This window comes from Stegostoma tigrinum, chromosome 40, assembly GCF_030684315.1.
Source record: "Stegostoma tigrinum isolate sSteTig4 chromosome 40, sSteTig4.hap1, whole genome shotgun sequence".
NCBI lineage: Eukaryota > Metazoa > Chordata > Chondrichthyes > Orectolobiformes > Stegostomatidae > Stegostoma > Stegostoma tigrinum.
In genome coordinates this window covers 16,705,293-16,729,397 of record NC_081393.1, presented here as the reverse complement: position 1 = coordinate 16,729,397, position 24,105 = coordinate 16,705,293, and the positions used below count along the sequence as shown (strand labels likewise).

Genomic DNA, 24,105 nt, shown 5'->3' with positions numbered 1-24,105 from the left:
AGAGTGAGCAAACAGGCTTGCTTTATAGGCTTTTGAATGTCTGAACGGATGTCTGTTCCCTTCTCTGTGACAAAACTACATCTTACAACCAATCTAAAAGCTGTTGCTGGGTAGCTGCTTTGTGTTTCAACCAAAAGCATCTAGTGCCAACTGTTCTCATACAAGTATCAAAGCTAGATTCTCTCTAAAATTGGGTACAATTGGGTAATCGATGAGTGGTCACCACATAGTTCCACTTTTACGTCAAGTTGTTAAAAAGAAATGTGGTTCTTTCTTTGTGACAAAGCATTTCAAATTTCCATTTTTTAGTTTAGATTTCAGTAACATGTTATCCTTAAAATAGTACAAAGAATGTTGTCTACATGGTTTTTAGTGAGCCTATTTGACAGATTCACAACTTACTTCCTGGTCAGAAAAGCCCATGGAATGAGTAAAATATGGTGAGTTGAATCTATAATTGGCTCATCAACAGGAAATGTGAGAGCATGATTCTGAAATTTGCATGTGAAACGTAAAATATTGGCCAGTTGGCTTGCAGTGAAGAAAATAGCTGTCAACTTCAGAATTGTACCAGCAGTTTGGTTGAGTAGATGGAAGAATGACAGTTGGAATTCAGTTTAGACAAATATGAGGTACTTGAGGTATGAGGTACTTCAGTTGGGGTGTGCAAACAAAGCTAGGAAATTCATAATAAATGATAGAATGTTGACCGGGGTAGAGGAAGAGAGTAACCTTGGCATGCATGTCTACCAATCTTTGAAGAAATGCTTTCGTTTATTGGACAAATTATGGGATGCAAAAATGGGTGTGTAATGCCGGAACTGTATAAAACAATTGGTAGGCTACAGCTGGAATTGCAGGTGAGACAATTGCGCTGGAGAGAATTTGCATAAGTGTTGCCAAGGCAGGAAGTTTTCACCTATGAGGAATGCTTTGAGAGGCTGGGATTTTTTCCTTAGCAGTGAAGGCTGGGAAAGATGTTGTTAAACTTTACAGGGTACAGAAATGATTTATAAGGCTGTTGCCAGAGTTGGAGGGCTTGAGCTACAGGTAGAAGCTGAATAGGCTGGGGCTATTTTCCCTGCAGCATTGGATGCTGAGGGCTGACCTTAGAAACAGCAGGGTAAGGTTTATAATTGGGGGAAGGGTAATTACAATTCTGTTAGGTAAGAACTGGGTAACATAAATTGGGAACAGATGCTGTCAGGGAAGAGCACTATTGAAATGTGGAGATTGTTTAAAGAATACATACTGCGTGTGCCTGATATGTTCCTAGTAGTCATGGAAGATGCGGTAGAGTGAGGGAGCCTTGGTTCTCAAGAGAGGTCGAACGTCTGGTTAAGAGGAAGAAGGATGCTTCTGCAAGGCTTAGGAAACAAGGAATGGAAAAGGCTTTAGAGGGATACAAGTTATCCAGGAAGGAGCTGAAGAAACAACTTAGGAGAGGTATAAGGGGGCATGAGAAAACCTTGGCAGATAGGCTTAAGGAAGACTCCAAGGCTTTGTACACGTACGTGAAGAATAAGAGAATGATCAGAGAATGGGTAGGTCCGATCAAGGATTGTAAAGGGAATTTGTGCACGGAGCCTAAAGAGATAGGAGAGGTCCTTAATGAAAACTTTTCTTCGGTATTCACAACTGAGAGGGACCTAGTTGTAGAGGAGGACAGTGTAAAACAGGCTGGTCGGCTACAGGAGGTCACTATTAGTAAGGAAGATGTGCTAAGAATTTTGAGGACAGGTAAGTCCCTCGGGCCTGATGGGATTTATCCAAGGATTCTATGGGAAGCGAGGGAAGAGATCACAGGGCCTTTCGCGCTGATCTTTTCGTCTTCACTGTCCATGGGTATAGTCATTCCCTTGTTCAAAAAAGGGAATAGGGATTACCCCGGAAATTATGTCAGTGGTGGGCAAATTATTTTATTATCACTTGGAAAGGCACAGTTTGATTCGTGGTATTCAGCATGGATTTGTGAGGGGTAGATCACACCTCACAAACTGTACTGAATTCTTTGAAGAGGTGACCAAACATGTGGATGAAGATAGAGCAGTGGATGTGGTATACATGGATTTAAGTAAGGCATTTGATAAGGTTCCCCATGGTGGGCTCATGCAGAAGGTAAGGACGCATGAGATAGGGGGAAATGTGGCAGACTGGATTCAGAATTGGCTGACCCTTAGAAGACAAAGGGTGGTAGTGATGGAAAATATTCAGCATGGTGCTCAGTTATGAGTGGTGTACCACAAGGATCTGTTCTGGGTCCCCTTCTATTTATGATTTTTGTAAATGATTTGGATGAAGGAGTGGATGGGTAGATTCGCAGGTTCGCAGATGATATGAAGGTGGGTTGCGTTGTGGACAGTGTGGAGGGCTGTTCTAGGTTACAAAGGGACATTGATAGGATGCAGAGCCGGGCTGAGAAGTGGCAGATGGGGTTTAACCCTTAGAAGTGTGAGGTGATTCATTTTGGAAGGACAAACTTGAAAGCAGAATACAGGGTTAACAGAACGATTCTTGGCAGTGTGGAGGAGCAGTTGGATCTTGGGGTTCGTTTTCACAGTTCCCTGGCAGATAGAGTTGTTAAGAAGGCGTATGGTGTGTTAGCTTTCATTAAGAGAGGGATTGAGTTGAAGAGCAGTGAAGTTATGCTCCACCTCTCCAAAAGCCTGGTTCAGCCACATCTTGAGTATTGTGTCCAGTTCTGGTCGCCTCACTACAGGAAAGATGTGGAGGCATTGGAAAGGGTGCAGAGGAGATTTACCAGGATGTTGCCTGGAATGGCGGGAAGGTCTTACGAGGAAAGGTTGAGAAAGTTGAGGATTTTCTCTTTCGAATGATGAAGAATGAGAGGTGACTTGATAGAGGTGTACAAAATGATCAGAGGTAGGGATAGAGTAGAAAGCCAGAGACTTTTTCCTCGGGTGGAGGTAGCTATTACAAGGGGACATAGTTTTAAAGTGAGTGGGGGTGGATACAGGTGAGACGTCAGAGGTAGTTTCTTTACTCAGAGGGTGGTAGGGGCGTGGAATGCATTGTTGGAAAGGGTAGTGGAGTCGGCCTCATTTGGGGCATTTAAGCGGCCATTAGATAGGCATATGGATGATAGTATAAGGTAGGGGTGGAGGTTAGATAGACGTGAGGATTAGGGTAAAAGTTCAGCACAATGTCATGGGCCGAAGGGCCTGTACTGTGCTGAACTGTTCTATGTTCTGTGTAAAATTATGAGGGGCCTGGATAGGATGAATAGCCAAGGTCTTTTTCCCCAGGGTAAGGGAGTCCAAAACCAGAGGGCACAGGTTTAGGATGAGCGGGGAAAAGATTTGAAAGGGACCTGAAAGGTAACTATTTCACACAGGCTGGCGCATTTATGGAAGGAGCTGCCAGAGGAAGTGGTGGACGTGGATACAGTTATGACATTTAAAAGATATCTGGATGGGTACATGAATAGGAATGGTTTAGAGGGATATGGGCCTAATGTTGGCAAATGGGATTAGATTAATTTAGGATGTTTGGTCGGAATGGGCGAGTTGAACTGAAGAGTCTGCTTTCATGTTGTATGACTCTGAAATACTGAGAGACTTATATAGAGTGGACTATAAGTCCTGTTTCCCTAAACAGAGAGGTCAGTTATCAGGGGCTGCAGATTTCAAGTGATTGTTAGAAATATTACAAGGTATAAAAGATACCCAGATTTGCTCCTGAAGTGCAGTAACCCGCTAGGTTACGAACCGGGTGCTGGAAGATGGAGACGGAGAACTTGCATCTCTCTTAGGTGGCATATAGACACTAGATTGAATGACCTGTCTCAGTTGTAACTTTTTTGGGGTATTACCATGAAAACATCAATCTGTACAGTTCCTTTTATGGCCACCAGACACTCTGAAACCCTTCACAGCAAACTTCCTCCCAGGTGTCACTGTTGCAAAGTAAGGAGTGTGGTAGCCATCTGCACGCAACCACCTCCCATAAACAGCAATTGGGTAGTGACCAGAGAATTTTATTCAATGAACATGATGAAATACAGGGAGTAATTCCCCTGCTCCTCTTCAAAGTTGCTCATCTGAACCGGGGAATGGAGCTGAGGTTTAATATTATGTTCAGAAGATTGCAGCTCTGACAGTGTTGTGCTCCATCTTGGGGATTTTGTCCTATCTGCTGAATGACCCAGCCAAAAACACTTGCATGTCATTGCTCAAGGGCCAAAGTTGTCACTTGCATTGAATGAGTCACCAGCAAGGTGACTTTTCCACCGTTACAAAATATCTTCCTAATCCAGCAGATGGGTCTTTGCATTTTTATCTTTCTAAGGTTCTGAGAATTATGGTGTAATAAGTGATAAAATGCAGATGATGCATGGTACAGTTGAGGCAAGGGACACATAATAAACTCCAATTGTACAGCATAAGTCTGCGTTTTTCTCCCCATTGAAGGAAACGTGGCAGGATTACTGAAAGAGAGAAGGAATTTGAGGTTGATTTGGTAATGAGATTTGGTAGAACACAGTTTTTCAACTGTGTGGCTGAATGGATGATCTCTTCTAAGGAAATTTATTAATTTTGCACGTAAATGCAGGAGAGCAGACTAGACTGAAACAATGCCCCCAGCAAGACCCTACACCTGAACAAGCAGTTATTGTGAAGTTATGCAGCTAGATAGCTCTTGGGTGACTGGAAAGACAGGCAGGTAATGAATGATTTGTATTTATGTAGTGCCTTTCAGTATTGTAGTGCATCCCAAAGTGCTTCAGAGCTCAGTGACTCCCACATGCCTTGGTGAGAGAGAATTACTTGGTGGGTTTGTTGATGTTGGTTGATCGCTTCATGGAAGAATGCTAGGGTATATTTTGCATCCATTCTGGTTTACTATCTCATTTGAAAGATCGTACCTCCCATAGAGCAGTGTCTCCTGCAAGCAGGTTTGTTTGCTTGGTGTGAGTGTTAAGGGCTTTTGACTTGACAATTGACTAAAGGATTGACTTGAGCCTAAAGCCACCTATTATTTATTTGTTCATGGGAGGAAGGTGTTGCTGGCTAGGTCAGCATAATGTATTGCTGGCTACTGGAGCATTGGACTTGTCATTGAAGAAAGATAGCCAGTCATGGCTGCATTGTGTAGAGCTAACACATTATCCCTCTCTGTCCTGTCCCACCAGCAGAGCTGGTAAGTGGTAAACAGTCTGGAGGGATTTGCCCTGGGAGTCCTCAGCATTGACTGTAGATCCTGTGAAGTCACATGGCTTTAGGTTAAACATGAACAAGGAAACTGACTGCTCATTATCATGTACCATCATCCCTTGACCGATGAATCAGTACATCCCCTTGTTGCACGACACTTGGAGGAAGTTCTGAGGGTAGTAAGAGCAGAAAATGTTCAGGGTGGGGGCTGATTTCAATATCCACTACCAAGTGTTCCAAAGCAGCAGCATTACTGATCAAGCTGGTCAGGTCCTAAAGGACGTAGTTGTTAGACTGGGTCTGTGATGACCAACAAGGAGGAAAAATATAGTCCTTACTGGAGGTTGCAGATGCATCTCTTCATGACAGTATCAGTAAAAGTGACCACTGTACAGTTCTTGTGGAAACAATATCATGCCTTCACCTTGAGAATATCCTACATGGTGTTACATGGCAGTATCACGGTGCTAAATGGGACAGACTTGGAACAGATCAAGCAACTCAGGATTGGACATCCATGATGCACTTTTGGGCCACCATTAACATCAGAAATATACTCCAGTACAATCTTCAACCTCATGACCCAGCATATCCCCCACTCAATCATTATTATCAAGCAAGAAAATCAACCCTCGTTCAATGGAGAGTGCAGGAGGTCATGCCAGAAGTAACATCAGGCATACCTAAAAATGAGATGTCAGTTTACTGAACCTGCCAAACAGGACTACATGTATACCAAAAACCATAAGCAGCAAGTGATAGGCAAAGCTAAGCAATCCACAAGCGATGGATCTGAGCTCTGCAGTCCTGCCACGTCCAGCCAGGAATGGTGGTGGACAATTAATCATTGACTGGAGTTAGGTGCTCCATGAATATCCCCATCCTCGATGATAGAATAGCCCAACGCACAGGTACAAAAGATAAGCTGAAGCATGCACAGCAATCTTCAGCCAGAAGTGCCGAATAATGATCCATCTCGGTCTCCTCCAGGGTCCTTAGTATGACAGATACCAGTCTTTAGCCAATTCGATTGACTCCATGTGATGTCAAGGGCTGATGCACTGGATACTGCAAAAGCCCTGACAACATTCTTGAAATAGTACAAAGAACTTGTGCTCCAGAACTTGCTGCTACCATAGCCAAGCTGTACCACTTGCATCAGGCATCTACGGGACAAAGTAGAGAATTGCCAGGGTGTGTCCTGTACACACCAAAAAAAAAGGCACATCTAACTTGGCCAATTCCAACACCATCAGTGTACTCTTGCTCATGAATAAAGTGATGGAAAGTGTCATCAACAATGCTGCCAAGCACCACCACCTCAGTGATGCCCAGTTTGTCTTCTGCCAGGGCCAATCGGCACCTGACCTCATTACAGTCTTTGTCCAACATGGACAAAAGAGCTGAATTTCAGAGGTGAGCTGAGGTGAATGTGACAGCCATTGACATAAAGGCTGCATTTGTCTTGAGTGTGGCATCAAGGAACCTGAACAAAACTGGAATCAATGGGTATCAGGGACTGCACTGGTTAGAGTCAAACCTGGAACATGGCAAAATGTTTGAGAGTGTTGGAAGTCAGTCATCTTAGCTCCAAGACATCTCTGCAGAAGTTCGTCAGGATAGTTTCCTAGGTCTAACCATCTTTAGCTGCTTCATCAATGACCTTCCCTCCATCATAAGGGCACCGTTCAAATACTGAATGAGCCCATGTTCAACTGGGTAATATCCAGGTTTGGGTTGACACGTGTCAATAATATTCACACTGTGCAAAAGCCAGGCAATGACCATTTCCAAGAAAAGGAGATCTAACCACAGCCCTTTGACATTCAATAATGTCACCGTAACTGAAATCCCTACAGTCAACATCCTTGGGATTACCATTGACCAGAAACTCAGCTGGACTCATCACATACATAAAGTGGCTGCAGAGTAGGATCATTCCTGCATCCAATCTGTCTAGCCTATCAGAACTGAATATATTTCAGTGTGATCCCTTCTTGTTCTTCTAAACTAAAATGAACACAAACCCCATCATTCCACTGTCTCCACATATGGCAGACCTGCCATCCTGGCAGCTGCACCTTCTGAAATCACGACCCCCTCCCCTCCTCCGCCCACTGGGAAGGATGAGGGCAGCAGAAACATTTGAACACCAGCACCACAAGTTGGCATTCAATTCAAGCAAGATAGTGACTTGGAAAAATTCTCTTCTGCATACGCTGTTCTACTAGTTGATCATCTTTGGACTGAGTAATAGATGTGTGTAATCTACGTGTATAAAGGGACACAAAGAAGGTGGGCATGCAGAGCCCGGTTGCAGCTTAGCCGTGATCTGACTCAATGGTATACAGACTCAAGGGTTTCAGTCAGCTACTATTATAGCTATTGAAGGTAAAAACCATGCCACTGTAAATTAATGTTTTAAAGGGGACACACAATGGAGTATCTGCTGTGGTTTAAGAGTGGTTGATCACTGGCTTCCATCCTCCAGCTCGTAATACCATGTGTCCCAGACAAATTCAACTTGACACCACTAGAGGGACACCTCACATTTCCTTCAGGAAACTGGCAAAGTGCCATTTGTGTGTGTGGAAGCGTTATGTGGCACTTTCCACAGCAGCCAAGCTCATCCATAAAATTAACATCCCCGCATAAAGTGTAGTCTTCTCTCAATCATTAAGAAACAGTGGTCAACTTCAGCTGCACCAGGCTAGGAACTTCCATTATAGGTAAAGCTTGCAGAGGATCACACTCTGGCTGTATGTTAAACTTCTCTTAGAAATGCCTTTAAAGCCCTGCTCCTGGACTCATCCCCTTTGTTTTATTGGCAAGCTTAGCAGCTGTTTTGTGTTTGGCAGGATCACCTAAAATATCCTGGAGACAAACGATGGGGGTTGACCGTTATCTTTGAAATGTCACAGCGGCACCACAGGAACTCTGTCATCTCCCTGAACTGAGAGAACAGACAGATGGTAGGCCTTGTTAGGTCCCACAGGAGTTGAGCTTTCCCAAATTCTGTTAATTCAGGCAGCGTTTTGAACCTGGGATCTGAATCTGTTTGCAAACACAAACAGTGTGAATCTGGGAGTGGTGAGGATAAGCCCTCTTTACTTTAGACCTGTTCTGCTCTGTGTGGGGAAGTCTTAGGGTGAAACGGTGTGAGCTTGAAACAATTCCCCCCTTAAGAATGGAGCTAGATAGTCATCTGACTAGGAGTGGGTGACAATTTATAGAGACAGGACACATTAGTTCCAGGAGATATGTAGTTCCGTCTGCTGCTGGACTGATGTTCTGAGGTCCATGGTGCAAGAACCAATCTCAGGAATAGTCTCACAAGTGTGCTACTGAGGGAGGGCTGCCTTTCAGTTGAAACGTCAAACAATGTGGACACAAAAGATCCTGCAGCACTAGAGGAAAAGTGGGCATGTTCTTCCTGTTCTTGCAGCCCATGATTTCCCTAAGCCGAAGGCTAAAAGTAATTATCATCATACTGCTGTGAGTGGAAGATGGTCACCATGTTTCCTACATTACACCACCTCTGGAGATGCCCAGCATCACGCATGCTGGTCTTCAGGCAATTCGATTCACATCTTGTCGTGTTGACAACTTTCGGATACTGCTATGGTAACATTCTGGCAATAGTGCTGAAGACCTTTGCTCCAGAACTGGTCATGACCCAAGCTAAGCTATTCCAGTACATCTGCAACACTGGCACCTTCCCAACAGTGTCAAAAACTTTTGCCCAGGTATGTCCCGGATGCAAAAAGCAGCGCAAATCTAATCTGGATCATCAATAAAGTGATGGGATGTGTCATCAACAATGTCATCATACAACCACTGCTCAGCAATAACCTCAGTGTGCCCAGTTTGGGTTCCACTAAGGTCACTCGGCGACTGTCTTTATTACAATCTTGGTCCAAACACAGACAAAAGATCTAAATTCCAGAGGTGAAGTGAAAGTGACTACCCTTGATTAGCGTTAGTGGCTGATCTTTCAGGAATCACTGGAGTTAGGCAGGTCCCAGAGGACTGGAAAGTAGCTAATGTAACCACTCCTCTTCACCCCCCCGCCCAGTTTAACAAGGGAGGAAGATAAAGGATGGGAAATTACATGCCAATTAGCCTGACCTTGGTCATTGGCAAGATTTTGGAGTTCGCTGTGAAGGATGAGATTTCTGAATACATGGAATTGTATGGTAAAATAGGGCAAATTCAGCATGATTTCAGCAAGAGGACGTTATGTCTGACAAATCTGTTAGAATTCTTTGAGGTGTAATGAGCAGCTTAGAGAAAGGAGAGCCAATGGATGCTATCTACTTGGACTTCCAGAAGACCTTTGACATGGTGCCGCACAGGAGGCTGCTGAATTCAATAAGAGCCCCTGGTGGTAAAGGAAAGGTAATAGAATGGATAGAAGATTGGTTGTCTGGCAGAAAGCAGAGAGTGGGGATAAAAGGGTCCTTCTTGGGCAGCTGCTGACTACTGGTGTTTTGTAAGGGTTAGTGTTGGGACCACTACTTTTTACTTTATACGTTAATGATCTAGGTGAAGGAACTGAGAGTACTTTGGCTAGGTTTTCAGATGTTACAAAGTTAGTTGGAATGCAGGTAGTATTGAGGAGGTAGGGAGGCTGCAGAAGGATTTAGGTTAGGAAAGGAGACAAAGAAGTGGCAGATGGAATACACTGTGGGAAAATGTGCGGTCATGCACTTTGGTAGGATCACTAGAGGCATAGACTACTTTCCAATTGGGGAGAGAGTTCAAAATATGGAGTGCAAAGTGACTTTGGTGTCCTAGTCCAGGATTCTCTGAAGGTTAACTTGCAGGTTGAGTCAGTAGGTAGGAAGGCAAATACAATGTTGGCATTTATTTCAAGAGGACTGGAATATAAAAGCAGGAATGTACTTCTGAGGCTTTATAAAGCTCATGTAATGCATTTTGTGAGCAATTTTGGGTCCCATATTTCAGTACGGATATACTGTCCCTGGAGCAGGCCCAGAGGAGGTTTGTGAGAATGATCCTAGGAATGAAAGGCTTAATATATGAAAAATGTTTGAGGACTCTGGGTCAGTACCTGATGGAGTTTAGAAGGATGACAGTGGATCTAATTAAAACTTACTTAATACTGAAAGGCCTGGATAGATTGGACATTGGAAAGGTGTTTCCAGTAGCAGTAGAGACTAGGAAACAAGGGCACAGCCTTACAGTGAAAGGAAGACCCTTTAGAACAGAGATGAGAAATTTCTTCAGCCAGATTGTGGTGAATCTTTTGAATTCATTGCCACAAAAGGCTGTGGAGGCCAGGCCATTCAGTTATTTAAGACAGAGATAGGAATCATTCTTGCTTGTTCAGGGGATCGAAGGTTCTCGGGAGCAGGCAGGAGGATGGGGTTGAGAAACTTATCAACCATGATTAAATTGCAGAGCAGACTTGAGCTGAATGTCTAATTTCTGCTCCTTTGTCTTACCGTTTTGAGACCATTGTCTCATTTGACCAAGTGAGGATCAATGAGCCCTGACTAAACTGGAACCAATGAATAGGAGGGGAAACTCTTGACCGGTTGGAGTCTTACCTGGTGGCACATTGGAAGATGTTTGTGGTGTTTGGAGATCAGTCATCTCAGCTCCAGGACATCTCTGCAAGAGTTTCTTAGGGTGGTGTCCAAGGTCCAGCCATCTTCAGCTACTTCATCATTGACCAAACTCCATCGCAAGGTCAAATTGTGGATGATTGCACAATGTTAAGCACCATGCGCGACTCTTCAGATCCCATAGCAATCCATGTCAACATGCAACAATATCCAGGTTTCAGCTGACAAGTGATACCATGGAGTGTTGTCCAATGACCATCTTCAATAACACTATCTCTAACCATTGATCATTGACATTCAGTGGTGTTACCATTGCTGAAACCATCCCCCCCGCCATGAAAATCCTAGACTCATAGAACACCTAAAGAGTGGAAACAGGCCATTCAGCCCATCATGTTCACGCCAACCCTCCGCAGAGCACCTCACCGTGATACACTACTCCCCACCTTTTCCCTGCAACTCTACATTCTCCATGGCCAATCCGCCTAACCTGCACATCTTTGGACTGTGGAAAGAAACCAAAGCACCCGGAGGAAACCCAACACACTGGGGAGGACGTGCAAACTCCATGCAGACAGTCACCCGATGGTAGAATTGAACCTTGGGTCCCTGGCGCAGTGAAGGCTGCAGTGCTAACCAGTGAGCCACCGGTCAGCCCTAATCTTGATAGCCTGATCTAATTTTCCCTACTCCAATCGATATTGAAAGAGGGATAAATATGGGCCAGTACACCAGGTTGATCTCCCCTGTTCTACAAAACCTGAATAAAATAACTGAATCAGCCTCAGCTGGAGTACTGTGCCTTATTCTGGGCATCACTTTGAGCAGGAATGTAAAGGCATCTAGTGAGAATGGTTCTGAGGTTTCTATGTTTCTGTGTAAGACTGGAGAAGTTCAGGCAGTGCTAATTACTGAGCCACTGTGCTGCCTCTAAGTCATTTACCATTGACCAGAAACTGAATGCCTAGCCATATGAGTGCTTGCAAGAGCACGTCAGAGGTAGGAGTCTTGCACTGTGTGCCTCATCTCCTTATTCCCCAAAGTCTATCCAATATCTACAAGGCACAAGTCAGGAATGTGATTGAAGACTTTGAGCGCAGTTCTATCAACACTCAAGAAACTTGACAGCATCCGGGACAAAGCAGCCTCCTTGATTGGCACCCCATCTACAAACATTCACTCCCTTCACCACTAATGTTCAGGAGCAGCAATGTGTACCATCTATGAGATACGCTGCAGAAATTCACCAAGGCTTCTTTGACAGCTCCTTCTAAACTCACAGCACTGTCATCTAGGAGAACAAGGACAGCAGAAAAATAGAAACGTCACCCCTGAAAGTTTGCCTTGAAGCCACTCTCCATCCTGACTTGGAAATATATTGCCAATCCTTCAGTGTCACTGGGACCAAATCTTGGAACTCCCTCCCTAATGGCATCGTGGCTCAACATACAGCACATGGACTGGCACAGTTCAAGAAGGCAGCTCATCATCACCACCTTCTCTAGGACAATTAGGGATGGAAAATAAATGATAGATTAGCCAGTGATGCACACATCCAATGAAGGAATTTTTCAAGAGGTGTTGTAGCAATTGAATTTGTTCTTTAATCATACGTAACTAACTTGTATGTTGTATAACATTAGTCAGTGAAGACTGCAGTCCACCACCCAACCTGACTTATTGATGATTTTGGATGCACAGTCACAAGAGCGGTTTTGAATGAGGGTTGAGTAAGCAGGTTCTACTGGCAAGAGATAATGGGAACTGTAGATGCTGGAGAATCCAAGATAACAAAGTGTGAAGCTGGATGAACACAGCAGGCCAAGCAATATCTCAGGAGCACAAAGGCTCTTTGATGAAGGGTATCAACCCGAAATGTCAGCTTTTGTGCTCCTGAGATGCTGCTTGGCCGGCTGTGTTCATCCAGCTTCACACTTTGTTATCTTAGGTTCTATTGGCAAGGTTGCTGGTGTCTCCTTCATATAAGACACAGCAGCACTGCCAATACCTTTAGCAGCAGTTCAGGGCATGGAGCCACTCCTATCCGTCACTTCTTTGAGCTGCCAAAGCGAAATCATGTTCAGCATTTTCCTTTTGAGTTTGGAGATTCAAAAATTATCCTTGAGCACCAAGCCTGAATCAACTCTTCATTGCACCTCTGAGGCAGCCATCATATGGGTGAGATGTTAAACTGAGGCCCTGTCTTCTGTCTCAGGTGCGTGTAGAAGATCCCGTGGAATTATTTAAAGAACGCTGAGACTTGATACATGGTCAATAATTATCCCCTCAATCAGTGCCTTAAGCTAAACCCAATGTGGCCATTGCAGTCTGTGGGAGCTTGCTGGACACAGATGGGCTGCCATGTTTTTTCTTAGGCAACACTCCTGAGGTCCTTTGCATGATCCATTTAGGATATACTGAAGTTGTGAAAGGCTGGAGAAAAGCAAAATTTTTCACTTTTCTTCTCCGACCGAGTTACATGTGATTGTGGTTTGTGCTGAATTTGCTCTGGCCCCATGATGACCCAACAAGAGAGTGTGCCAGCCTTTTTGCACACAGCAGCGAGGGTGAGCAAGCGGTTTTCAACACTGTTGGTTGGAGGGGGAAATGAGTGTGGCCGCTGTGAGGAAGCAATATTAGCCCAGGAACATGGAAAGCTGTTCACTACTTCCAGTCCTTCCACAGCATCGTTTAACCTCCAACTGGGACCATAACATCTCCTGCAGAGGGTTGAGTGGGTTGAAAGTTAAGGTCTGGCTAAATTGGAGTTCAGGCTTTAAAATTCCAGGAAATCTGCTCATCTTTAATTCCATGCTGCATTAGATTATTAGCTTAATATGTTGCTGCTTTATTATTACAAAGGTGCCAAAGGCTTTGGGGTTTAAAACTTTATTTGATTTAAGTAATAACAGACATTTGGCTGTACTCGAGCAGCAAATGGAAAGTAAACAGGTCAATTAAATTCAGTTACCGTGACCATAATCCTTCAATTTACCATCCTCCATTTTCTGCTATTACTTAAATCAAGTAAGCCTGAAGGGGCTTGGCATTTACTAATGACAGATTATCCTCTTTTGAAACTTCAATTGAATGGAATTATTTGACACGTCATGAATTACAACATTTGAATGAAAAAAGCAGGAACTCTATAATATAGATCAAATGGCAGCGAGTGATTGCAGGGCCATCATGGCCACCAGGGCTGTGGCTTCTGCATTCATTCACACTTACCAATGGTAGGGTGTGGGAAGTCTGCCTGATGCCAGTAGCCTTTGAAGCACTGGCTGAGTTAGCTCCTCTTGATTTTAAAATCGCCCTCCTGGTTTTCAAATTGTCCCTTGATGTTGACACCTCGCTTCTGTGCCTTCCTTCAAAATCCTCCACTCCAACCTCATCTCTCCAGTTCCGTAACCCTCTGAGATATCTGTGTTTTGCCAGTCTGGCCTCTTATGCTTTCCAGATTTTAATTGCTCCACTGTTAGTGTCCATGCTTTCAGTTACCTGGATCCTAAGCTCTGGAATTGCCTCTGTAAATCATTCTGTCTCTCCTTCTCCCAAATGCTCCTTACAGCTGTATCTTTCATGAAAGTTTTGGTCATCTAACATCTGCTTAAATGCTTTGATTTCAATTTTTTTCACTGATGATCCTCTGAAATGATTTGCATTTATGTAGTGCTTTTCATGACCATCAGATTGGTAAATGGATAGATTTTGCAATGCAGTTGTAGGAGACAGAGCAGCCAATTTGAATGCAGCAAGCTCCCACAAACAGCAATGTGATCATGACCAGATTATCTCTCTCTTGTTGGAATGTTGACTGAGGGTTAAATATTGGCTTGGACGCTGGGGAGAACTTGGATCAGTTCTATGGGATCTTTCACATCTAGCCATGTGCACGGTCTTTGGTTTTGATGTCTTTTCTGAATGATGGTTTCTGTCTTCAGTATAAAGGCTACAAAAAGCTTTTGGTATTGGCTGTAAATCAGGAGGTGATAGGAAGATAGCAGCTTAGTAAAATTAGCATCATGCAGAAAGTTGTTTTCAACAATCCAATGCAGTTGCAGATTCAGTCTCTGGATCGAGGTGGACTTTATCTTGGGGTTGTAATTTTCCAATATTCCCCAGATTGAGGAAAGGTTTTATCAGACTGGAAAGCAGCAAATAAAGCCTCTGAATTCAAGAAGGGACAGAGGCAGAAGCAGGAAACTATAGGCCAGGTAGCTTGATGTCTGTTGTGAGGTCATTGTTAGAATTGGTCATTAAAAAGATTTTAGTCACATACTTAGGAAAGCTCAAGGCAATTGGAGAGAGCATAGCTTTGTCAAAGGTAAGTTGTGTTGAGCCAATTTATTAGACTTCTTTTGAAGGAGTAACGTGTTATGAATAATGGTATATGAATATACTTGTGAAATACTGCACTTGTTTTACCAAAGGGTATTTGATAAGGTGCTACATCAAACATTATTGTGGGAAGTAAAATCTCTTAAGTGGAGGGTGTAACATGTTAACATGAAGAAGATTGGCTAGCTGGCAGAATAACAGAGTTTGTCTTATTGACAGAAATTGACAAAGGGCCCAGAGAATCGAATCTTCATCAGTGTCTGCGATGAGGGAATTGAGGGCATGGTACCTAAATCCCAGACAACACCAAGAAAAACTGGAAGTTGTGTCGTGAACAAGATGTAAGTAAGTTACAGGCAGGTATATAAGAATAAGATTGAGTGTGTGGGCATACATCTGACAAATGGAGTACGTTGGGCAAATGTGAAGTTGTTCACTTTGGCAGGACGAACAAAAAAAGTAGGGTATTACTTGGATGGAGAATGACTGAGGAATTGTGAAGTGTGGAGGGATCCGTGTGACTAGCGCATGAGTCACAAAAAGTTACTGTGCAGGTACAGCACGTAATCAAGAAGATGAACGAGATGTTGCTAACTTGCCTTATGAAAGGAATTGCATGTAAAAGCGGGCATGTCATGCTTCAGTTTTACAGGAAATTAATGAGGCTGCATCGCAAACACTGTGTACAGTTTTGGTCTCCTTATTACATAAATTCGATAAATGCTTTGATGGTGGTTCAGAGGAGGTTGTCTTATGAGGATAATTCAAGTAGGCTTGGCTTGCGCCTAAAGCCATAGGCAGTGTGCCAAGGTACCCCAGCAAAAATCATTGCTTTTCGAACTTGTGGCACTAAGGGTGGGGAGTTAGAAAAAGTAGTTTTGATCTGCCTTGAAAATGTTTTCAGCTTTTTAGAGAAGGCTTTTCTACAGTACCAAACCCGACTTCAGGGCCTCCCCACCGCTCCATTCTTACTATTGAGGGAGTCCAGCGGAGGTTAAACAGACCGATTACCGGTATGGCAGGACTGACATACGAAGAAAGACTGGATCGACAGGACTTGTTCGCACTGGAAGAATGAGGGGAGATCTCATAGAAACATATGATGGGTCAGAACAAGCTAGGTGTGGGAAGAATGTTCTGGACCTAGGGGCCTCGGTCTAAGATAATCCATTTAAGACTGAGATGAGGAAGAATTTCTTTACTTAGTGAACCTGTGAAATTCTCTACCACAGAAAGCTGTTGGGGTCAGTTTGTGAGATAATCAAGAGGGAGGTGGACTTGGCCCTTGTGCTGAAAGAGATTAAGAGGTATGGAGAGAAAGCGGGAGTGAGATAATGAAACTGCATGATCAGCCACGATCATATTGAATGGTGGTACAGGCTCAAGACCCAAGTGGCCTCCTCCTGCACCAATTTTCTGTTTCTCCGTTTCAAAGTGCTTTTGAGGTGCTGTCACTGTTACAAAGTAGGAAATGTGGCTGCTAGATTGCATATTGCAAGGCCCCACAGACAGCAATGTGACAACAATCAGGTAATTGCGTTTTTGTGATATTAGTTGAAAGATAAATGGCACCACAAAACTGGAATAAGATAGAGGGTGAATGTAATTTTCTGACTTGGATTCAACCTGATCAATTCCTAACACTTGGTGTTTCCCGTAATATCATTGTCATTGGTATTCCCATGACGTGCCATGAATGTGTTCCGTCCTTTAATCCAATTTCCAGTGATGCAGGAGTTTCCTTTTGTATAAGCATTGATAGAGTCGAACATCAGTTGAGTAAACAGCTGAACAGCTTGATTTAATGTTTCCCCTGGGAATAATCATCGGCAAGCCAGCAGATCTGGATGTAATGTTGTAAAGTGAGTCAGATGTAAAGGAAGCAGATGAGGTTGCATGACTGGAAATTAGTTATTTCTCTCTTTCTCTTTCTTCACATGTCTTCCAGCTTTTGTCTCCTATCACTGGTCTTCATAAAACAAAGGCAAGGTATATTCTGCCCTAAGACTGGGAAATGGAGACCACACTGGTTTCTAAAACTGATCGTACCTTTCTAATCCATTATGTCTGTCGCATTTTGTTAACATAAAGACTACTTTATGGTGTTTAATGAACAGTCATTGCAAATGCCTGATATATTAATTTCAAGAAACATTCCTTTGTATCAGGCCCTTGAGATTATAATGCAGGATGAATTCTCCCAAAAGTATATTTTTTGCCTTCTTGGGCTTCTGCACCTGTCACCTTTTGTTTCGTGTAGCTTAAATCGTTTGTGGGATGTAGGCATTTCTGATGTCAGTATTTGTTGTCCATCCCTAATTGCCCCTGAGTTGATGTTGATTAGACTTCTTGAACCATTGCAGTCTGTACGAAGTAGGCATACCAGAATGTTGTAAGGGAGGTGATAGGAAGATAGCAGCTTAGTAAAATTAGCATCATGCGGAAAGTTGTTTTCAACAATCCAGTGCAGTTACAGATTCAGTCTCTGGATCGAGATGGACTTTATCCTGGGAGGGAGCACCAGGATTTTAACCTGAAGGTGAAGTACTGGTGATACAGTTCTAAGATGGGCTGATTTAGTTTGAAGGGGAATCTGCAGATGGTGGTATTCCATCCGTCTGCTACCTTTGTCCTTGTAGATAGTAAAGTTCATAGACTTGGAAGGCACTGTCAGAAGGAGCCTTGTTTAGTGCCACTGTGCTTTGGTGGACTTAAGTGCATTTTTAAGGTGCCACTGGGGTATCAAACCTTCTCAAGTATAGTTGGAACTGTTCTCATCCATGCAACTTGGAAGTATTTCAACCCACTCTTGACTTGTACCTTTGGTGATGGACAGGTGTTGACAAAATCAGGAGGTGACTCACTCGTTCCAGCTTCCGTTGTGAGAAACTGTGCACCACCTTGCTACATAGTCAAAAAGGCAAGCTGTGCAGTGTTGAGGCATGTTAAAAGAGGCATCCAATTTTATTTACTCAAAAGTTACAATGTCCTGATTATTGGTGAAACACAATGGTGGGTAGCTGAAGTTTTTTGACTTTCTTTGAAAATGAATTGCAGAATATCCAACAAAACAGTTGCCAGCTGTGGCCTTCTGGGCTTGCGCTGTGTGAACTTAGAGGTATTTTTCAGCCCAATTACATTGAGCTGAGGTATTGGACGTGTTACCATACTTGAAGGGAAGGAGGTACAGTTGCCTGTTTTGATCTGCTTATTTAAGGTGGGATATTCGAAAACTGATACCAATTCAGAGAAGGTGCATGATACTGGTCCTGGAAGGATTTGAAATCAAACATTGTCTTGATTTTGAAATTCTATGTTTGACTGGCAACCACTGTCAGTCAACGAGTATAGGGTTCATGGCCCAATGGGACTCGGTACAAGTTAGAAAACAGGAGAAAGGTTATGGATGAGATTAAGGTTTGGATGACTGTAAGACTGGAGTCTGGCAAGAGAAGTATTGAAATGGTAGATTTTAGAGGTTATAAAGACATAGATACGAGTTTAACCAGTGTTAACAGCACTAAATCATGAGGACATGGACTCAGCTGATTTCTGGAGTAAAGGGATTGTCTAATGGGGAAAGGTTGATCAGGTTGAGCCTGTATCCATTAGAGTTCAGAAGAATGAAAGGTGATCTTATTGAAACATACAAGTTATTTTCAAGATCAGAGTGGAGGAGAGCTTCTAAACGAGAGCTCATCTGCCCCGAATGTTTTCTGCTTTCTCACTTTATTTTAGTTTTTTTTTCTCTATTTACCTTCTGGAGGGAGCTCAGCCATGGAGTGAGCAATGGCACTGGCTGGGGGCTTTGGCAGTCCGCCACCAGGTGGCTGTTGTGCCTGGGCAGAACTCTGGTGGTCGGCAGCATCGCAGTTTCTTCGAGGCCAGGAGCACAGAAGTAGTTCTGGGAGCCCAGTGCAGTATCTGAACAGGACCCTAGCCATGTGCGGTGGGGCAGCTGGTGAGCCCTTATGGTGGTCACTGGTGAGATGGCTGCTGAGCACAGATGGCAGTCGGCGCAGGGATCTCCCAGTGCCAGAGAAAGATCGAGCTCTCGTGCGGAGTGTGGACCTTTGTGGAGAAAGCCCAGTGTGGAGTGACAACAAGCCTTTGGCTACGAAAGGGCTGTCATTTTGAATTTTACTTCTTTATCTACTACTCTATGTGGAGAAGAACTCTAATGTTGTACTTTTCACTTAATTTATTTTTCCACTTGTATCTAAGATCTTGTACATTTTTCACTGCACTTCAGTGCAGGTGACAATAAAACCTGATTCCTAAGATTTGGAAGGGACATGAAGGTTCGATACTGAGAATGTTTTCTTCCTGAAGGAGTCTAGAACTTAGGGCACCGTGTCAGAATGTGGGATTATCCATTTAACGTGGGCCCAAGGAGCAATTTCTCTCAGAGGGGTCTGAACCATTAGAATTTTCTGCCCCAGTGAGAAGAGGAGGCAAGTTTATTGCATATATTCAAGGCAGAGAGATGTTTGACCCAGATGGGAGTCGAGGGTTATGGGGAACAGGCAGGATAGGGGAGTTGAGGCCACAATCAGATTGTTGCATGGCCGAGCTATCCCTCACCGCCTGTCTCCTATGTTCACTGGTGGGAGGCCTTCTCGAGGTTAGACGACGTGATGTTGACACCGATTTCCCCGTATTGCAGGGATGAAACGGGTTGTTAGAATAAAGCAACATGGTTCTGGAGAGTTGATTTTGAGGGATGGGGGGGCAGGCAGGTGTTAGATAGGACACCAGCCAAAAGAGAGCACTGGAGTAGCCAAGTCTGGAAGTAACAGTGGGATACAGTACTTCAAACACTGGAGACCATTTGGCCCATCGCGTCTGTGCCGGCTGAGATGCAACCACGGTCCCATCTCTTCCATTCTCTCCCCGCAGTCCAGCGAGTTTATTTCCCTGAAATGCCCGTTCAGTTGTCCTTTTTGAAACTGTTCGACGTCTCCCCTTCCGCTGTTCTGGCACGCAGCTCGTTAAAATCTCCTTGGCACCCCCCCGCGCACACATCCTCCTACTCATCATTGGGTCACCCTATTGTTTATCTGCCAAATAAACAATGTTGTGCAAAACAAAAACATTACTTTCCTTGTATATTGCCTGAGATACGGTGGGAGGAGACCGCAAGATCGAGTGTAAAACGCAATCTTCGTGAGATGACCGGAGAATTGTAGTTTTGGCAGAGAAGTTCTTTTGTGGGAAGTTGTGAAAGATTTGAATGAGGGATACGATTATATAAAGAGGAAACTTGAGGATTTGAGGAGAGCAGGGAAAGGACGCTGGAAAAATTCCTTCTCCTCGTCAGCAGCACACACATTCAGAAGAGACACGTTTACTGTGTCGAGTTGGAGTTTCTCTGTTGGTTTGGCTTGCTTTGCAAATCTTGCTCAGCTGATTAATGGCAGTTTAAGCTTTGCAGAGAGGAAAGAAAGGGGGCTGGAGCATTGCTGCTGACCCGCCCCTGGACCACACTCTCCACCTCCTGATTTCCCTTAAGCTCTGGGCTTTTTTTTTCCTCCTCTGATTTCCCTTCCTTCGTTATTCTTTGTGTGTTTTCTCTCTCTGTCTCTGTCTGCCTGTCTCTCTCTCTCTCTCTCTCTCCCCCCCTCTCTTGTCCCCAACACTCAAAGCCCCAGTGATGGCTATAGCCAGTTTTGTACTCTTTTGCTTGGCTCTGCACCGGGCAGCCTGCTTGTTCGACTACGACGACACCGTTTACGACTATTTTCCCGACCAAGACGATCCGACAGATGTCGATTATAAAGATCCCTGCAAAGCTGGTGAGTTTGCAAGTCGAGCCGCGTCCTAGAATGAGAAATGAGAATGGATTTAAAAAATCGTTGAAGTCAGATTTAAAACCAAGAGAAATGAAGCTTAACGTATGCAGATATTTGGAGAAGTTTTGCAGAAAGGTTTTGCAGGAGTTACTAATGGGATTTGTGTTTTGGCATAAAATGTGCACGTTTCAAACAGCAACCGCCCCCCCCCCCCCCGCCACCTTTCCCTTGGAAGAAATGACAATAAAACACCGACTGTGAAATTTTGGGAGTCTTGTTCAAATTCAGTGAGAGAGTTGGGGGTAGAGGCAGGCAGGGGAGTTAACGGGCAGCGGGTGTTGGGGGAGCGATTCAGATTGTCCCTTCCCAAGTGTCAGTTTTTCTGCCCGGGTCGGCTGTGCAAGTTTCCAGCCACTGTTTTGGATGTACGGCAGACGTTAAGACGCCTGGGGAAGAGAGCGGGAAATCTGAATGGGGGTGGGTGGGAGGGGGAGAGAAAGAGAGATAACATGGAAGATCGGAGAAGGGAGTGAATGCAAGAATTGGAGAACAGAGTGAGATAGAGAATGAGATCGAAGGAAGGGGGTATATTAAGAGAATGAGAGATATAGAGATGGGGAAAGATAGAGAGGAGACCGTAAGGGATGTGAGTCGAGAGAGGTCAGAAAGATTGAGAGAGATGGGGATCGAGAGGATTGGGGTCAGAGGTAGGATAGAGAGACAGTAAGAGAAGTGCGGTCAAGAGGCAGTAAGAAATTGGATGGAGAAACAGTAAGAGGCAGTAAGAGATGGGGTGAAGAGACAATAAGAGAGAGGCAGTAAGAGATGGGGCGGAGGGACAATAAGAGAGAGGCAGTAAGAGATGGGGTGGAGGGGCAGTAAGAGAGAGGCAGTAAGAGATGGGGTGGAGAGACAATAAGAGAGAGGCAGTAAGAGATGGGGCGGAGGGACAATAAGAGAGAGGCAGTAAGAGATGGGGTGGAGGGGCAGTAAGAGAGAGGCAGTAAGAGATGGGGTGGAGAGACAATAAGAGAGAGGCAGTAAGAGATGGGGTGGAGGGGCAGTAAGAGAGAGGCAGTAAGAGATGGGGTGGAGAGACAATAAGAGAGAGGCAGTAAGAGATGGGGCGGAGGGACAATAAGAGAGAGGCAGTAAGAGATGGGGTGGAGGGGCAGTAAGAGAGAGGCAGTAAGAGATGGGGTGGAGAGACAATAAGAGAGAGGCAGTAAGAGATGGGGCGGAGGGACAATAAGAGAGAGGCAGTAAGAGATGGGGTGGAGGGGCAGTAAGAGAGAGGCAGTAAGAGATGGGGTGGAGAGACAATAAGAGAGAGGCAGTAAGAGATGGGGTGGAGGGGCAGTAAGAGAGAGGCAGTAAGAGATGGGGTGGAGAGACAATAAGAGAGAGGCAGTAAGAGATGGGGCGGAGGGACAATAAGAGAGAGGCAGTAAGAGATGGGGTGGAGGGGCAGTAAGAGAGAGGCAGTAAGAGATGGGGTGGAGAGACAATAAGAGAGAGGCAGTAAGAGATGGGGCGGAGGGACAATAAGAGAGAGGCAGTAAGAGATGGGGCGGAGGGGCAATAAGAGAGAGGCAGTAAGAGATGGGGTGGAGAGACAATAAGAGAGAGGCAGTAAGAGATGGGGCGGAGGGACAATAAGAGAGAGGCAGTAAGAGATGGGGCGGAAGGGCAATAAGAGAGAGGCAGTAAGAGATGGGGTGGAGGGACAATAAGAGAGAGGCAGTAAGAGATGGGGTGGAGAGACAATAAGAGAGAGGCAGTAAGAGATGGGGCGGAGGGACAATAAGAGAGAGGCAGTAAGAGATGGGGTGGAGAGACAATGAGAGAGAGGCAGTAAGAGATGGGGCGGAGGGGCAATAAGAGAGAGGCAGTAAGAGATGGGGCAGAGAGACAATAAGAGAGAGGCAGTAAGAAATGGGGCGGAGAGACAATAAGAGAGAGGCAGTAAAAGATGGGGCGGAAGGGCAATAAGAGAGAGGCAGTAAGAGATGGGGTGGAGAGACAATAAGAGAGAGGCAGTAAGAGATGGGGCAAAGAGACAATAAGAGAGAGGCAGTAAGAGATGGGGCGGAGAGACAATAAGAGAGAGGCAGTAAGAGATGGGGCGGAGGGGCAATAAGAGAGAGGCAGTAAGAGATGGGTTGAAGGGGCAGTAAGAGAGAGGCAGTAAGAGATGGGGCAGAGGGGCAGTAAGAGAGAGGCAGTAAGAGATGGGGCAGAGAGACAATAAGAGAGAGGCAGTAAGAGATGGGGCAGAGGGGCAGTAAGAGAGAGGCAGTAAGAGATGGGGCGGAGAGACAAATAAGAGAGAGGCAGTAAGAGATGGGGCGGAGAGACAATAAGAGAGGGGCAGTAAGAGATGGGGTAGAGAGACAATAAGAGAGAGGCAGTAAGAGATGGGGCGGAGAGACAATAAGAGAGAGGCAGTAAGAGATGGGGCAGAGAGACAATAAGAGAGAGTCAGTAAGAGATGGGGCGGAGAGACAATAAGAGAGGGGCAGTAAGAGATGGGGTAGAGAGACAATAAGAGAGAGGCAGTAAGAGATGGGGCAGAGGGGCAGTAAGAGAGAGGCAGTAAGAGATGGGGCGGAGAGACAAATAAGAGAGAGGCAGTAAGAGATGGGGCGGAGAGACAATAAGAGAGGGGCAGTAAGAGATGGGGTAGAGAGACAATAAGAGAGAGGCAGTAAGAGATGGGGCGGAGAGACAATAAGAGAGAGGCAGTAAGAGATGGGGCAGAGGGACAGTAAGAGAGAGTCAGTAAGAGATGGGGTGGAGAGACAATAAGAGAGAGGCAGTAAGAGATGGGATGGAGGGACAATGAGAATGAGGTGGTGTCGGTGAGAATAGTGAGATGGGGACAGGTGAGTGAGAGAACAAGGCAGACAGAGAGACAACAAGAAGGAGATGGAAATTGAGAGTGAAGGAGAGCGAGGTGGCGAGATTGAGTTAATGTGTGTAACGGGCATACAAAGAAATTGAGAGGGGGAACGGAGAATACAAAGTGAATGAGAGGGGGAAAAGAGAAAACAAAAGAAAAATGAAGGAGTAGGGGTGAATGAATGAGAGTTGAGAATAAGGAGAGCAGATGAGAGATGAGAAAGAACAGGGTTCTCTCCCTGAGAATTGCCAGGGAGGTCTGTTAAAACTGAAAGCCGGAGATTGATTAATTTTCTTGGAAGAAGC

General features: G+C 44.7%; 2 protein-coding genes across 3 annotated transcripts in view; both read left to right on the top strand.

The window, feature by feature from the left end:
- The window catches only part of LOC125448152 (metal transporter CNNM3), a 79,119-nt gene that overhangs the window by 24,964 nt on the left and 30,050 nt on the right, over nt 1-24,105 (top strand). For both annotated transcript variants that reach the window (XM_059641102.1, XM_059641101.1), the window contains exon 11: nt 15,326-15,447. The gene's annotated coding sequence lies outside the window, so the exon portion shown is untranslated. The remainder of the gene's footprint in view (nt 1-15,325; nt 15,448-24,105) is intronic.
- LOC125448151 (bone morphogenetic protein 1-like) overlaps nt 20,275-24,105 on the top strand; it is a 116,061-nt gene continuing 112,230 nt past the window's right edge. Inside the window, exon 1 of the mRNA XM_048523220.2 lies at nt 20,275-20,901. Within this exon, the coding sequence (XP_048379177.1) occupies nt 20,760-20,901 (142 nt within the window). The 5' untranslated portion in view covers nt 20,275-20,759. The remainder of the gene's footprint in view (nt 20,902-24,105) is intronic.